The sequence below is a fragment of the Mercenaria mercenaria genome, chromosome 13, assembly GCF_021730395.1.
Source record: "Mercenaria mercenaria strain notata chromosome 13, MADL_Memer_1, whole genome shotgun sequence".
NCBI classification, from domain to species: Eukaryota; Metazoa; Mollusca; class Bivalvia; order Venerida; family Veneridae; genus Mercenaria; species Mercenaria mercenaria.
The window spans coordinates 67,349,811-67,366,444 of NC_069373.1; the positions used below are offsets into that span (position 1 = coordinate 67,349,811).

At 34.3% G+C, this 16,634-nt stretch overlaps 1 protein-coding gene across 4 annotated transcripts in view; it reads left to right on the plus strand.

Annotated features, from left to right (window-relative positions):
* Positions 1–14,107, plus strand: part of LOC128547988 (uncharacterized) — a 53,398-nt gene extending 39,291 nt beyond the window's left edge. For 2 of the 4 annotated variants that reach the window (XM_053522150.1, XM_053522151.1), the window contains exons 2-8: positions 786–865; positions 1,364–1,400; positions 3,359–3,507; positions 5,811–6,021; positions 6,624–6,716; positions 7,968–8,036; positions 8,696–14,105. In XM_053522150.1, the coding sequence (XP_053378125.1) occupies positions 825–865; positions 1,364–1,400; positions 3,359–3,507; positions 5,811–6,021; positions 6,624–6,716; positions 7,968–8,036; positions 8,696–9,184 (1,089 nt within the window). In that variant the 5' untranslated portion in view covers positions 786–824 and the 3' untranslated portion in view covers positions 9,185–14,105. Of the gene's footprint in view, positions 1–785; positions 866–926; positions 1,009–1,363; positions 1,401–3,358; positions 3,508–5,810; positions 6,022–6,623; positions 6,717–7,967; positions 8,037–8,695 lie in introns of all 4 variants that reach the window. The other 2 variants (XM_053522148.1, XM_053522149.1) reach the window with 2 other exon arrangements.
* The last annotated feature ends 2,527 nt before the right edge of the window (positions 14,108–16,634 follow it).

Consider the following 16,634-nt stretch of genomic DNA (forward strand, 5'->3'; position numbering starts at 1 on the left):
GCACTGCGGTCACACTATTTCGCGACAACGATATGATCTGCCAATGTCGGACCGATGTCATTATGATGTTGGCCTGATATCGTCTGCCGACGTCGGACCGACACCATTCCTATTTGCAGTCGATATTGAAGCCGATATCGGGCCGTTATAGACAACGACGTCGGTTTGATATCGGGCCGATATAGAATGCTGGCTGGGTATATGCTTTTAGCAAAATTTATTGTAAACTATATAGTTTAATTCTGTTATGAATAGAAATCGCCAATTTTATTATGTTCAATCCATTTAATATCACTGTCGTTTTTAAACATATTTTTAGATGAGTTCCCGCAGATGCTATACATATATTCCATTTGGAACGGCCTAATACTTACTGTGTTTACCATATGTCAAAGCATTATTTCTATTAAACAACTATTGAAAAGATCACAGCAGCTATGTGTTTAAAGTTCCGAATAAAACCTAGACTGTTCAAAAACTGATATAAAATGTTAACTTTCCTGTACGCATTGGTTTTCTACAAATATCTAATATATTACTGTATATATAATTCTAAGCTTTTTAAGTTTAAACATATTTATTCTTACTACATGTACAAATAGTTATTTCAACATGTATTGTATTTGTATGGACTGGATTAGAACGAAAGACATTGTGTTATAGAATTCTCATCCTGAAATATATGGGATTCTATGTAATACACAGAAATCTATGATAATGCGCCTGAATATGTCATAAAACTGTCACGCGCTTACACTTTTCAAATATAGCATTTTTGTCTTCAGAAAGTATGTTGGTCGAATACAAATGTAAGCTCAAATAAGATGGCACTACAGTTAGCAAGCATAAAGTATAAGATGTCACAGTAAGTATGATTAAGGAATACGATGACTCTATGTATATTCAAATATCTGTATATGTTTTAGAGATGATACTGATGGATGCAATAGGCTTAACAAGAGCAAACAGTGACAACAGTGATAGAACCAGAACAGCCCCTAATCCTAAGTACAAATTACATATAATTTATGATTTTAGAGTGTAAAAACTCAATAGTTGTAAAGATGTTTTCATTACCTAGTATTTGAAAGTAAATCTTAATGCTGACATGATGTAATGATTATTCGCACTTTACTGTTGAATCATTAAATAATGCATGTGCGAAATTTACGTGCTGCATGATCTGTTGCTTATACAACAGCATAATCTATAATTCATATTTGTATACGAATACTTGTCAAGAGTACACGTCTTTTATTCCCCCCCCCCCCCCCAACACACACACAAACAACGAACAAACAAACACATACACAACATGTAATTAGTGCAAATGAATAAATTACTTCCTTCATTTAACTTACAGAGAGTCCAAGAGAAGTGAAACACACAAACATCAACAGGTATGTAGAAAAGATCGGACATGTCTTTGTTACAATTTCACATCCAGTTCTGATAAGGTAATGATTCACTTTTACCTCACCTGAGCACGAAGTTAAAGATTTTCCTATGTATGTCAATGTAAATCAAGGGACCCCTCAGGCGTTGCATATATTAACACCAGGATCATGATTTAAACAATCTTGGAAGAGAACCACTAGAGCATGCCACATACTAAATATCTCAGCATGCCACATACTAAATATCTCAGGGTGAGCTACTGCGATCGCTCTCTTTCCATCGTTCGTCCGGCGTCCTTCCACACTTTCCTTTAAACAACATCTCCTCCTAAACCATCAAGCCAATCTTGATGACACTTCACAGGGATGTTCCTTGGATGGTCTTCTTTTAAATTTGTTAAAAGAATTGAATTTCATACAGAAATCTGGTTGCCACGGCAAACGAAAACATTAAAAATCTTCTTGTCCAAAGCCACAGGTCCTAGGGCTTTGGTATTTGGTAAGCAGCATCATCTACTTGTCTTCTTCCAAGATTCTTCAAATTATCCCTTAGGGTCAAATGTGGTCCCGCCCTGGGGAGTCATATAGATATCGTTTATATATTGATTTATTTAGGGGAAAACTTGGTAAGTAGTGTCATCTAGTAATATTCTACCAAGACTATTCAAATTACACCCAGCGTCAAATATGACCCTGTCCTGGGGGTCACATGGTTTATATAGACTTATATAGGGAAACCCTTTGAAAATCTTCTTTTACAACACCACACTGCCTTGGGCCTTTATATTTGGTATGTAACATAGTGTAGTAATTCTTTACCAAGATTGCTCAAATTAACTCCCTGGGTTAAAACTGGCCCCACCCCGGGGACACATCGTTTAAAAAGACTTGTATAGGGAAAAACCTTTAAAAACATTCTTGTCTCAAACCATAAGAACAACAGCTGAGATATTTAGTATGTGGCATGCTCTAGTGGTTCTCTTCCAAGATTGTTTAAATCATGACCCTGGTGTTAATATATGCAACGCCTGAGGGGTCCCTTGATATACATTGACATACATAGGTAAATCTTTAAAAATCTTCTTGTCCAGAACCAGAAGGCCAGACCTAAGAATTGGTATTTAATATTTTATAGTGGTCAGCTGTCAAGTTTTTTTTTAATTATGGCCCAGAGGTCAAAATTGACTGCGCCCTGGATCAACAGTTTTTTACATTGGCTTATATGAGGAAAAAACCTTTAAAAATTCTTTTCTGAAACCATATCGCCCAAAGCTTAGATATTTGGTTTGTTGCATGCTCTAGTGGTTCTCAGCCAATATTGCTCAAATCATGACCCTGGAGTCAGTATAGACCACATCCGGATGATCCCTTGTTTTACATTTGAAGCAATAGCAAAGAAATTTGGACCACAAGTATAATGTTTGTAACATATTTCAATACTCATCTTGAATAGTCTTAATTATGACCTTCTGACCTACTCTTTTGCTTTTGAAATCACAGCATAAAAATTTGGACCACCGGTATATTTTTTTATACAAGTTTTAATGCTCATCTTGAAAAGTCTTAATCATGACCTACTGACCTACTGTCTTGTTTTTGAAGGTACAGCTTAAATATTTGGACCACGTTTATAACTGTTGATACAGATTTCAATAGGCATTTTTAATTTTCTTAACCCTTACCTACTGGCCTATTTCTTGTTTTAGAAGTTACAGCAAAGGGGTTTGAACCACCTGTATAATTCTTAAACAGATTTCTGTAGCTCTCTTGAATAATCCTTACCATGACCTACTCACCTCAGTTTTTGTCAAAACAAATTGTTAAAACATGCAACTAAACTCAAGGTGAGCGATATAAGGCCATCATGACTCTCTTGTTTATCATAATTAACTAACCAACCAACCAGTCCGCAGTAACTGTTATACCAACGTTAACATTCAACTATATCGGATATTTTCTAGGTAAGCCGACCAGCTAAGAACAGAGACAAAGGCAGTGGGGATGTCATAGATGAAATGTTGAATATCATAAAAAAAAGAGAACTAGAAATAGAACAATTAAAGGAAAAAAATGAAAGGGCCGAGCAGAGAATTCGAGACACTGAAAGACGGTAAGCTGCTTAAATGAACTTCTTCATGTCTGGGTCCATTCTTGTTACGAATGCAGAATTTTACTTGACAATGATCTAGAAATGCAGACAGTGAAAGGATTTGTGTGCTTGATAATTTCGTTGAAAAATTTGAAATTTATGTAAAGAAAAAGATCTTCAGTGTGTATCTTACATAATGTCGGAAATGTACTTGTCAATCACAAGTTCCTATTTATTCTTAGCATGTTTTCTTCTCGTATTCTGAGACTATGCTATTCATGAACTTCGATAATCTTTTTTCAAAAGAATTTGTGGACATTTTCATAGGACTTTCATGTACAATAAGTATTTTGGCAGTTGTTCAGGAAGGTCTGCCTATAGTATTATACAATAAGCAATAGATGTGATTGAAGTGACGCTTTTTTAATGAGCAATTACTCTTACACGTTTATCATTATTATTATTTCCTGATGAGACATGTAGCCGAACCGTTGGGATATTAGTAGATTGTAAATTGACTGCGTATTTGGTTTTTATCCACTACAGTATTCTTAAAAGTATTATATTTGTGTATACATTATCGCTGTTTAAATCGAAATATACTAATGCTATACGTACATGTATACACCAGAAACTTTTTAATTCTGAAGTAAATCTTTGCAGGTTAAAACTGATTTATACATACATATTGTTTATGAAATGTGTTAGTTAGACCTTTATAAACTTTGTTATTTTTGGTATAAATTTTTTTAATGGTAGATACAGGAACAACAAATCCTTATGGTTAATATGTAAAACACACTAACATTTAACACTTTTAAGAGTCCATGATATTAAGTTTGAGATATTACCTCTCATGTCAGGTTTAACAAATTTACATAATCTGTACGACTTGTTCAGCTCAGAGGTCCAAGTATACATTTGATTTTTTTTCCCGTAAGATCAGTAAATTTGAATGACTGAACTTAATTACACTAGTGTTTTATTACATCTTTTCCAATCTGTCATTAAATGTTTTCCGATTTATTTAAAGTCTGTAGTTTCTAGTCAGGTCAATGGGCATGTCAGTTATAAATATTTTGAAAGGCGTTTAGTATTTCCCATGGAAGATGTCTGAAACACATTCAACATGGTGCTTCATTTGTAACTTTAGTTAAAAACCTATTTTCCATAGAAGTTTTGCATCTGTAAAACGTGTCTAGTAGTAACTTTGGGATTTACAGTCGGGTGTAATAAATCTGATTTACACTATCCATAAAACAGATTGATCAACTTGGTAAAATGTTGCGATAGATTCAAGTATTGATGTTCATATTACTTGATCAATTTGACACTGTTAGTTTCAGTAAAAAGGATTTAAAATTACCAAGACAACACATTCTTTACTAGTTTCGATTTTTATGTCTTCGTCAGAAATAACAACATCTTTAGTTTCAGTAAGGAAGGTAATACGAGTTGCCTTTAATAATAGGTTAAATATAGTCTCTGCAACGTCTAGAACCATGTACTTTCTTATTCATATATTTTATACATAAGCATAACTACCTGTCTGAACAAAGCATAGAGCTTCTAGAACAATTCAAGAATGGTAATACTTTTAGCTGGAAGAGCGAGGCCTGGAACTCACGACCAAGGGTTTCTTAGTTAAACATTGTTACCATATGGCTGGCTCTTCAATATGCATGTCATATTGTTTAGTCTATAAACCAATTAGGACGAGTACTGCAGTAGTGCCAGTCGGTAGCTTACATTATCATGCTAATGGTAACGTATAAAACAGTCTGTATTGGACATAGAAACTGACAGCCAGATAGCAAACTTCCTTGAATGATACTTCCAACTATATACTTCACGAATATAATAGCGTGTAGAGAAATTTCGAATGATATGTACATTTAAATTTAATATAATGAAACAACATTGCTTTGGTAATGTACACTTAGTAAAGTAAATTTCAAATTGATATTTGGTACTTTTTGTGACGAAATATACTCCTGTGAAGGTTTTCTTTATGCATGACATATTGTGTAATTTTGAAACCATTTATGACGAACAAAAGTGTAAGTCAGAATTTTCCATAAACAGTTCAATTGTAGCGTAAAACAGACTGTAAAACCTAAACGCCAGATAGCAGAAAATGAAATAATTTTGTGAAATTAATTCTTTATTTATATGTTTTATATAATTTAATGCATCAAACTTAAATCTTGTGCTCTTCGTCACTGAATATTAATTACGCTGAAACTGGTGGAAACGGTTGCAAAGACTTTTGGAATAAATGCACATGACATAATTGTATGAAACATATCTGTATTTTATTCCAGCTCTAATGCAGTAACAAGTGAAATGGCTAAAATGATGGACATGAAAGGAAGTTTCGAGAATGTCAATGACGAATTTGCCAACTCAAAGATAGCAGAAACATTCTATAAACTGTATGACGACGACTGGGTTCATATGTTGAGATGGTTCGGAACAAATTTTAAAGCCAAGTCAGAGCTTGAAATTATACACCACCTTGCGGAGCTAATGAGAGTAAATATACTTTGATATATTTATCAAAATTATACCTCATGCAAGTAAAACAGATATGCAGCTAGGAGACAAATAACTATCTGTCAGCTGGACGGCTTCAAAAATGCATGTTACGTAATTTCCATTCCTTATATCTAAAAGAGAAGTTTTTCGACATGATATCAACATATAAAAATATAAAGCATAAATATATTTTATTCACATTTTTTACATGCGGCGTTTTGCAGCATACGTCATACGGAAGTTTCTATTATTAACGCCATTGTACTACCAATTTCATTGCATTTATAAGACAATGGTCGCATTTTATTCCTTATGAATCCATGTATTGATGCATGTGGTAATTGAGAATTTCCGAAGCGATAGCCTTTATATTTATGAAAGTCTGTCAATTTAAAGATTTGATATACTCTTATCATTCTCAAAATTATCTGTAATAAGAGTATTTTTGTTATACTTCATTTGGTAATCTGCATACAGACGGCTACTCAGTCAAGAAAGATTTACTATATTTGGATTTAATGTCTTCCGTTACGAGTACAATAATTATTTCATTAGATTTTGTATACTTACATATTTATCAAGCATGTTGCCATTTTTAGTTTGGATATGAAGACTGTCTACGTTTGGCTACTTCGCAAATTCGTCAAATTTTCCTGCTGAATGACCCTGATCCAGACCCAGATCAAAAACAGGTAAACATATTACCTCCAGTAAAAATGCCTAAAACAAGTACCTATTTTCGTTTTATTATTCCCCACTTCGAAGGAGGGGTATATTGTTTTGCAGATGTCGGTCGGTCGGTATGTAGACCAATGTGTTTCCGGATGATAACTCAAGAACGCTAGGGCTTAGGATCATGAAAGTTAATAGGGTGATTGGTCATAACCAGCAAACAACCTCTATTGATTTTGAGATCAGTAGGTCAAAGGTCAAGGTCACAGTGACCCAGAACATTTAAACGATTTCCGGATCATGAAACAATTAAAAGTTGACCAAGAACAATTAAAAGTTTTCCGGATGATAACTCAAGAACGCTTAGGCCTAGGATCATGAAAGCTGACAAGGAGGATGGTCATGATAAGCAAATCAACCTTATTGATTTTGAGTTCAGTAGCTCAAAGGTCAAGGTCACAGTGACCAGGAACAATTTTAACGGTTTCCGGATGATAACTCGAGAACGCTTAGGCCTAGGAACGCGAAAGTTTATAGGGAGGTTGGTCATGACCAGCAGATGACCTCTATTGATTTTGAGGACAGTAGGCCAAAGATCAAGGACACAGCGTCCTGGAACAGTAAACCCGTTTCCATACGATAACTTGAGAACGCTCGGGCTTATGATCACAAAAGTTAATTGGGAGGTTGATCATGACCAGCAAATGATCCTGATTGCTTTTGAGCTCGGTAGGTCTAAGGTCAAGGCCTCAGTGACCTGGAGCAGTTAAAATGTATACGGACGGTAACTTGAGAATGCTTGGGCTTAGGATCACGGAACTTAACATGGAGTTTATTCATGACCAGCAGATGACATCTATTGATTTTGAGGTCAATAGGTCAAAGGTCAGTGTCACTTTGACCAAGAACAGTAGAACTTTTGTTCACATTATCAAATAATTTCTGTTCCTTGTGCAATTACTGAATGCATCAAGCGGCGCATTTCGTGTTCTACGAGCTCCTGTTTGAATATCCTTACAATTATTTACAAGTTCATTATTCATATCTGTTTTCACAAAGGAGGATAAAATATTGACCATGCTGGATAGTCAATCGTTTATTGAATTTTAAGAATAAACATAATCACATGTGATCAATCAGCAAATATGGCTTACTAAAGGAACGTGAGAGTCTTTAGTCTAGGTCTCCTCCTAATTTTTCATATATAACTAACTATAGACATTATGCGGTGCATTAGCAACTTAAAAATACAATGGTTGACTTTTTCACAGTACGAAGAGCTGTTTGCTTTAAGAAGACAATATGCACAAAAGGAAGCAGTAAGGACTAGAATGAAACAAGTAAGTTAATGTGCCACTGATTATCAGATTTCACAACTGGTTTCTCCTATGTCAACATGGTTTATTATCTGTAAAAATGCAAGAAAAATTAATAGTTACAACCGAGCTTATTTTGGTGAAATTCCTAATCGTTCTTTTAAAATCTGCAACAGTCCTTTCATAAAATAGATTAATAAGAAATACTTTTGCATTTGGATACTTAAATTGATCACAACTAATTGACTTATTTCAAACAACGGACAGACAATAAACCCTGTTTATCTATTTATTTGTTGATATATATTCAAATTTAAAAGCAGTTAATACATTTAGTGACATTTAATATACATGTATACATTGATCTTAATTTATATATGATGTAAAGAATGCGCGCAATAACTAATTCACAATTATATAATCAAATATTATGTATTTTGACACAAACAGTTTACAGGTACCTTCTTTACAGCATTAAATCTAATATTATATCAATAAAAACTTTATCGGACATGACAACTTGAATCCGATTTAACACCTTTTTGATTAACCTTGACTGCAAAGAAACGATAAGGTTTAAAATTCAATGTCTTATTAAAGTATCAGTGGGTCAGATCTTATGTTGTGTCTTTTTATTCACATTTTGCAACTGTTGTTTTCTTTACCTTTCTTTAATTTTATAGGCAGTATGGGAAAAATTAATGAAGATGGAAGACATGACTGTTCTCATGTTTGGGGAAAATGGAAAACAAGCAACCGAAAGATTACAGACATTTTTCAACAAATACAATGATTGCTGTTGGCTTATGATAGTTTCAAATCCTCCTATGGTGTTAAATTTCAATGTCATTGGAACACCCCACGAAGATTGTTCCGAACATTTTAGGCCATACTCACTTAAGAAACCAGTGACAGATTCGACGAAAGAAGGTACGATTTATGAAGTCGTTTGGCCCAGTGTCTGTCTTCCAGACGGATCAGCATGTTACAAAAAGGGTGATGTTGTGATAGTAAATGAGGGAAAGAAACCAATGAGTGAAATAGATAATCATACCACGGAGGCACAAAGCTCACAGTCTGGCGGTGCTAGCTATCCATTAACCGAGACAAGTACGTCTGGCACAGGTACTAGTGACAGGAAAGAGAAAGACAAGAGACATAGTGTTGTCTAATAGATACATGAAAAACAAACAAACATAGTATGAGAAGTATGACAAGTTAATTATTTAAATGTCAGTGACAAGGTATAAGTTATTGTGTATTATATTTATGATATTCCTATAATCAGACAGTCCAGTTATCAAAAGTCAGATTACAATAAAAAGAATAGAATATTCAGAAATACAATTGAAACTCGTTAGCATTATATTTGGTAGAGGTAAGTAAAATAGTAGTTTTGTTTCAATACAGGACTTACGTGTTTTATTTTTTAAACGTAGCTGTTGCCATCGTCTATTTGTCATTTGTATTTTCGTTGTTTTCAACGGTTACCTTGTAGCAAAGATAAATTGTTCGATTCGTTTATTGATTACTGCTCTATGGTAACAACCTGAGAATTGTAAAAATGTGTGAATTACTGTAATGATTGTATTTTGCGAAAATCTTTTTTATAGTGTTATATTTGAGCATTGTAGGACTAGTGGGCTGGCTGATACTCCCTGACCGTTAATATACTTTGCGCCATTAATCGGAAAATAAATACCTTTAGGTGTTTTTCAACTTGAACAAAATGTTTGTTGAAACACTATTCAAGCGTAAAAGAGATCCATTGCCAATTTTTCGCTATAATATTTATTCTTATGTAGAAAGTCCCAATCAGATGCTTCTAATTAAACTAAGTAAATAAATAAATTGTTTATAGAGAGCTTTATTCATCATTAAGGTCCACTGGCACTGTGTTGTTTTTATCTGAAGTATTCATTGTTATCTTAAGAATGATTTTGCGTCACATAACAAAATAAAACCCACAAGAGTGGACTTTTACATGTTTTATCTATACAACTTATACAGATATCTTTGATGGGTTACCGTTCAGAGGTTATGTTCAGTTTACTGGTTATGCGTGACCCTATCTTTTCATAGCGTCGTTTATATTTTACTTTTGAAGAGTATGCCAACTTAAAGATTTCCGAAATATTCTATAAACTGCACGATGATGATTGGCTTCAAGTCCACGAGGTGTTTAGAAAACTAGTAAGACATACCAGAGCTTAAAATTATACACTAACTGAAAGGGCAAATGAGGATAAAATATCAGCAGTGTGTTGGCTGTAAAAGTCTAAGCGCACTCTGAATCAGTGTTGTTATATTTTTCTGGTATTTTCGGATCATGTAGTTAATTCACTTTTACTATGATTTCGCTTATGTCGGGGCCAGGATCGTGAGGAGGTGTTGCACTTTCCGCTACCTCTCGTGAACAGACTCAATCAAAAAGTCTGCTTTTATTTTGTTAGGTTGTGCTCTATTCATAATGATTTTATAATGTTTACTTTCAAAAGTTGTGAAGACAGAATCATTAAAATCTGTGCACAGTCATATATCAATGCATTATTTAAACAAACCCGCATTAAAATCAGTTGCAATCGTTATCAGTTGGGATACGTATATAAATGAATGTAAAACAAGATATGACATGATCGCTTTTATTGTTATCTTTATTTACATTGTATTTGATATTACTGGACTGCAGAGATGATAATAGAGAAACAAAAACAAAAAATAGGCAAAACATAATTCACTAATTTCTCTATACAACGTTGATTATGTTAAAAGCAGACGTTTAATTATACCCCGCCGAAGGTGGAGCGTTGTCTTTACGCCCGTCCGTCCGAAACGATATCTGTAGTATGGTGTGGATTATCTAAAGAAACCCAAAGAGCTATAATTGCTTTTTTTGAGAAAACATAGTAGAAATGGGCTATTTCCAAACAGACATTATTTCCGGAATATTTTTATGAGTCTTTCGCTTTGAGTGATGATCAATCTTTTGCAGCTTTTATGCACCTGAAATATTATGCGGAATGTAAGAAAATTGATGACAGTAACTGATGTTATAGGGACTAAAGATTGGTGCAGTTATTACAGTCATTTTCAAATTAAATTGGGACAGTTTGATTTGCATTACCAGTTTTTCCGTTTCTGTTGATAATTTGGTTCTTATGTCCTAAAACTATACTCATATATCAGTAGAAAATAGTGATATCATGAATTATTTTAATGTTACCATGGAAACGAACCACTTGACCTTTATATCTAAATGTAAAATTTAAAGGCGTTTAGCTTTTTTAGCTCACCTGAGCCACAGGCTCAGGGTGAACTATTGTGATCGCTAGCCGTCCGGCGTCCGTCCGTCGTCCGTTTGTGCATCCGTCCGTCCGGCGTCCGTCCGAACTTTCCTTTAAACAACAAACTTCACAGGGATGATCCTTGAATGGTCTTCTTTAAATGATTTAAAAAATTGAATTCCATATAGAACTCTGGTTGCCATGGCAACCGAAAGGAAAAACTTCAAAAATCTTCTTGTCGTAAACCGCAAGGCCTAGGGCTTTGATATTTGGTATGTAGCATCATCTAGTGGGACTCTACCAAGATTGTTCAAACTATCCCGTAGGGTCAAATATGGCCCCACCAAGGGGGCATCTGGTTTATATAGACTTAAACTTCCTGTCCAAATCCATAAGCCTAGGGCTTTGATATTTAGTATGTAGCATCATCTATAGGGTTTTTACCAAGATTGCTCAAATTATACCCTTAGGATATAATATTGCCCCATCCTGGGGGTCACATCTTTTCTATAGACTTTTACAGGGGAAAAATTGAAAATCTTCTTGTCTAAAACAATAGGGCATAGGGCTTTGATATTCGGTATGTAGCATCATATAGTGGGCCTCTGCCACGATTGTTCAATTTATCCCCCAAGGATGAAATATGGCCCCGCCCGGGGGTGGTCACATGGTTTATATAGACGTGCATATGAAAAAAACGTTAAAAATCTTCTTGTCTGAAACCACAAGACCTAGGTTTTTGATATTTGGTATGTAGCATTGCCTTGTGGTTCTATACCGAGATTGTTCTAATTCATACCCTTGGGAGAAAAGAGGCCCTGCTACGGTAGTCCCAAGTTTTACACAGACATATATAGGAAAAATCTTTAAAATCTTTTTGTCTGAAATTGCAAGGCATATGCTTTTGATATTTGGTATGTTGCATTGCCCAGTGGTCCTCTACCAAGATTATTCAAATTATGCCCCCGAGTAAAAAAGGTCCCCACCCAGAGAGTCCCAAGTTTTACATAGACTTACATAGGAAAATCTTTAAAAAAATCTTCTTGCCTGAAACTGCAAGGCCTATACTTTTGATATTTGGTATGCTGCATTGTCTAGTGCTCTCCTAACAATATTGTTCAAGGCCTATGCCTTCGATATCTTGTATCATGTCTAGTTGATCTCTAACAAGATTGTTCGAATTATTCCCCTGAAGTGAAAAGAGGCCCCACTCCAGGGATCACTTAATATATAAGTTATACAGGAAAAATACTTCAAAAATTATCAGATCATATTTCCTAGACTGTTTAATTATATTTACCGGATGACCCCCAAGTGTGACCTTGACCTACTTTCTTGTATTTTAAGATACAGCCTTGAAATTTGGATGAAATGTACAGTTTTGCACACCAATTTTAAAACTGACTCTCAGTGACCGTGAATATTACGTACTGACCTACTTTTTTTGTTTAAAAGCAAAAAAATTTGTTCAAGCAAGCAATTTAACCCGGTTGAGCGATATAGAGCCATCATGGCCCTCTTGTTATTAGTATTTTGACGCCATCTATGAGAACGAAATTTACTAGCACAATTTTTCATATAAAGTCAGATGAGGAGTAGATCTACTTACAGCCAGGCAGTATTTAATCTTTGATATTTGTTTGGTTTAAACAATATTTTATTCAACAAATAGCATGTAAATTACAATACATGTTACAAAAGCAAGGGATCGAGTAGTAAGCTAATAAGCTTTTTTAGAAACTCTTTCCCGTAAACAGGTACATACTAAATTACAGTTACAACAATTAATTGTAAGATGCATGCTTGCAGTCAATTCTTTATTAAAATTTCAAATTTGAAATATTTTTAAAAGTTCTGAAACTGGAGTTGACTGTGCACTAGTAAACTGCGGACATGAAATGATATTTTTAATAAATAAATATTTTCTAACTTTAAAATAATATTAAAAATTTATGAAAAAGTTAAGAATATATCTGCTCTATTTTCCAGCACTTTAATATTTTATTGCCATTTTATTACCTCCCCTTATTACTGCTTCAATGTCCCCTTTTCCGCCGTTTGACTGCATTTTGTCTTTAAATCGTATTTTTGTGAAAGTTTTTAATTTTTGATTGTTTCTGTAATAATATATGTGTGATTAGCTTTAAAATTAATGTTATTTTACTATTTATATAATTATAAATAGATCTATTGTTAATTCTCGCTTATGCTAATGTTTACTTCAAAATTTATCATGTAGATATGTTGGGTTTTATTTTTTCTCTGCTTCATATTGAAGAAATATGTTTTCGATAAATACCCACCGAATCATTTTGATCCGTATCTATATGTACATTAATACAAATATATTCTGTATTTGCGCTTTTTGTCACGTTGACGTTCGCGTCCAAATGGACGTGACGTCGTTTGTATTGTACGTTGTTATTTCTGACGAAGACATAAAGGTCGAAACTAGTAAAGAATGTGTTGTCTTGGTAATTTTAAATCCTTTTAATAAATACATAAAAAGAAGAAAAACATATTACTAACTTTAGAAATAAAATGTTTTGAACCTACATTATACAAGAAAGATAAATGTTTTAAATATTTTTTCTCAAAGAAATATGATAAAAAAGCAAGATGTGAGATATCTTAAACATCTCTGTTGCCATGGTTACTTTAAAAGTGGTCAATCACATTTGAACAACATTTTATGACATTTTTTTAATTTTCGTATATTCTGTTAGAGATTTATTTAAGGACCCAAACGACCTATTACATAGACTTAGATCTAGATCCCTATTGGAAATGTATAATTGTTTTACTTTTTATTAAAATTTGTAACTATTTGTAACCTTTAATATAAAAGTATTTAAAAAGTGCCCTACCTCTTTTGATTTCAATATCATTACTAGTTTTGCATTTGATATAGATTGGGATATTTTAACTACCAAAAACAATAGTCAAGTTCGAAAACAGTGTGTAGCTTCGTAGTTCATTTATCTTCAATCTATCTTGGTTGGGCAACCGAGATAAACAAAGTGAGGCAATAAAAAACATTTACACTTTCATTTCCAAGGTAATGTTGCAGTAATTCGGTCAAATGTGTGCTTCCGTGGTATAGTCGAAAGAAGTCCCTAATAAATAGATCCTATATTTTCCATTTTTCGCGCATTTGCGCGTACATCGGGGGTCAAATGGGCATTATTTCACTCGTGGAATGAATTTTACATGAAATAGGACATTTTACATGCTAATATTCTCATTCAGTTGAAACAGACATCTGTTATGATAAAATCAGACAATTCAATCAACGTGGTGGTGGAATGGGGTAGTTATCTGTGCATGAAAACTTGGGACTTGTAGAATCTGGCAATCAAGACCCAATATAATTTGCGAGCAGTACATATAGCAGGGGAAACATGTATTAGCCGACCAATTGAGTCGCAAAAATATTTTAGCAACAGAATGGTCCTTGAAAACGGAAATAATGTAGAATATTTTCTCGATGTGGGATCACCCGTTGATGGATCTGTTTGCATCGAAAATCAACCACCAGAAGAAAATTTTCTGCACTTGGTTTCCAACTCAGGAAGTTCTGAGACATACTTTGCAATTCCTTTGCGAAATTATACTAATAGATCCCCACTGGCAACGGAGACATTGGAATACGGAGCTGAGAGCATGTCCAATGTACCTGTAGTACCAGACCTTGTAGTTCTACCCCAGACACAGACATACTATCCACAGCAAGAACTCTTCAGACTAATGGCATTGAGACTATTGAAAAAGAATTTGAAAAGACAGGCTTTTCTAAACAGTTTAGAAATTTATTCAGGGCTTCTTGGAGATCTGGTACCCATAAAGACTACAATGCCAAATACAGAAAATTCAGTAGCTGGCGTTGTTTAAGGGTAATTAACTCCAATAATGCATCTTTAATTGATGCTTCTGATTTTTTTCTTGCAGATCTCTTTCAAGAGGGATTGACGTATAGAACTATTGCAGGTTACAAAAGCATGCTGTTCGATATTTTACCAGCTAATTTGTTAAAAGATGGTTTCAGTTGGTCAATATCCAGATATCATTCGTCTAATTAGAGGTGTCTTTAATTCTAGGCAACCTACTAGAGTGGAATTTGGAGGAAAAAATCTTTTAAACCTTTGAAAACTGCTTCTATGAAGTTAATTACTTTTAGATATGCTTTCCTCATTGCAATTACATCTTTCAGGAGACGCAGTGATCTTCAATCCGTACGGCTAAGAGACGGTTCTGTGAATGTACAGAGCACAGAAATCACATTTACAAGACATGGTTTGTCAAAACAAGACAGAGAAAATCATTATGGAGTAAAAATGTTTATTCGAGCTTTTGAAGAAGACAAGTTGCTAGATCCTAAACGCAGTATTATTACTATTTGAAGAAAACAGAGAAATTTCGAAAGAAATCTGATGAAACAGAAGAACTATGCCATTAGTCTGAAGAGTTCTGCTGTGGATAGTATGTCTGTGTCTGGGGTAGAACTACAAGGTCTGGTACTACAGGTACATTGGACATGCTATCAGCTCCGTATTTCAATGTCTCCGTTGCCAGTGGGATCTATTAGTATAATTTCGCAAAGGAATATCAAAGTATGTCTCAGAACTTCCTGTGTTGGAAACCAAGTGCAGAAAAAATTCTTCTGGTGGTATTGTCTGTGTCTGGGGTAGATCTACAAGGTCTGGTACACAGTGTGTGTGCGTGTGTGCGTGCGTGCGTGCATGTGTGTCTTCCTCTACTGCAGTGGTTACATTGTGTTTGATATAGCGACACACTTTTGGCTTTTCTAAGGTATAGTGCATGTTTAGCGGTGTGTTGGCAATGCAAAAAGAGAATATTCACGTTTTATTACTCTTTGATACGAAGGTATTACAATAACAATATTTCAACATAATTATATAATCAAAGGGCATAAGCCTTCAATAAGGGTCGGACAACAAGTTCTTACAACATTATGTACTGTCCATTCCTTAAACAGTAGATAGAAAACCGAACACCAAAATAACATCATATAAGTAAACTTCAAGCTTTTACAAGAATTATTCTGACATTTAAAATGAATGTTGATGTGCACTTAGCTGAGATGCACCCACTTTTGTAGTATATATAGTCCTCTTTAATAATGACATAATGTATAAGGTTACTCTGAGGTGCGTCCACAACATTTACAGTATATAATCTTCTATAATAGTGACGTAATGTATAACCCTACTCTGAAGTGACAAGTATTTAAGGATTTAGAGTTAGTTAAGAGTTTTTTCTTCTCGTTGAGAAACGATTACGCATGTGACGTTGACGAACTTCAAAGATCCATCACAAC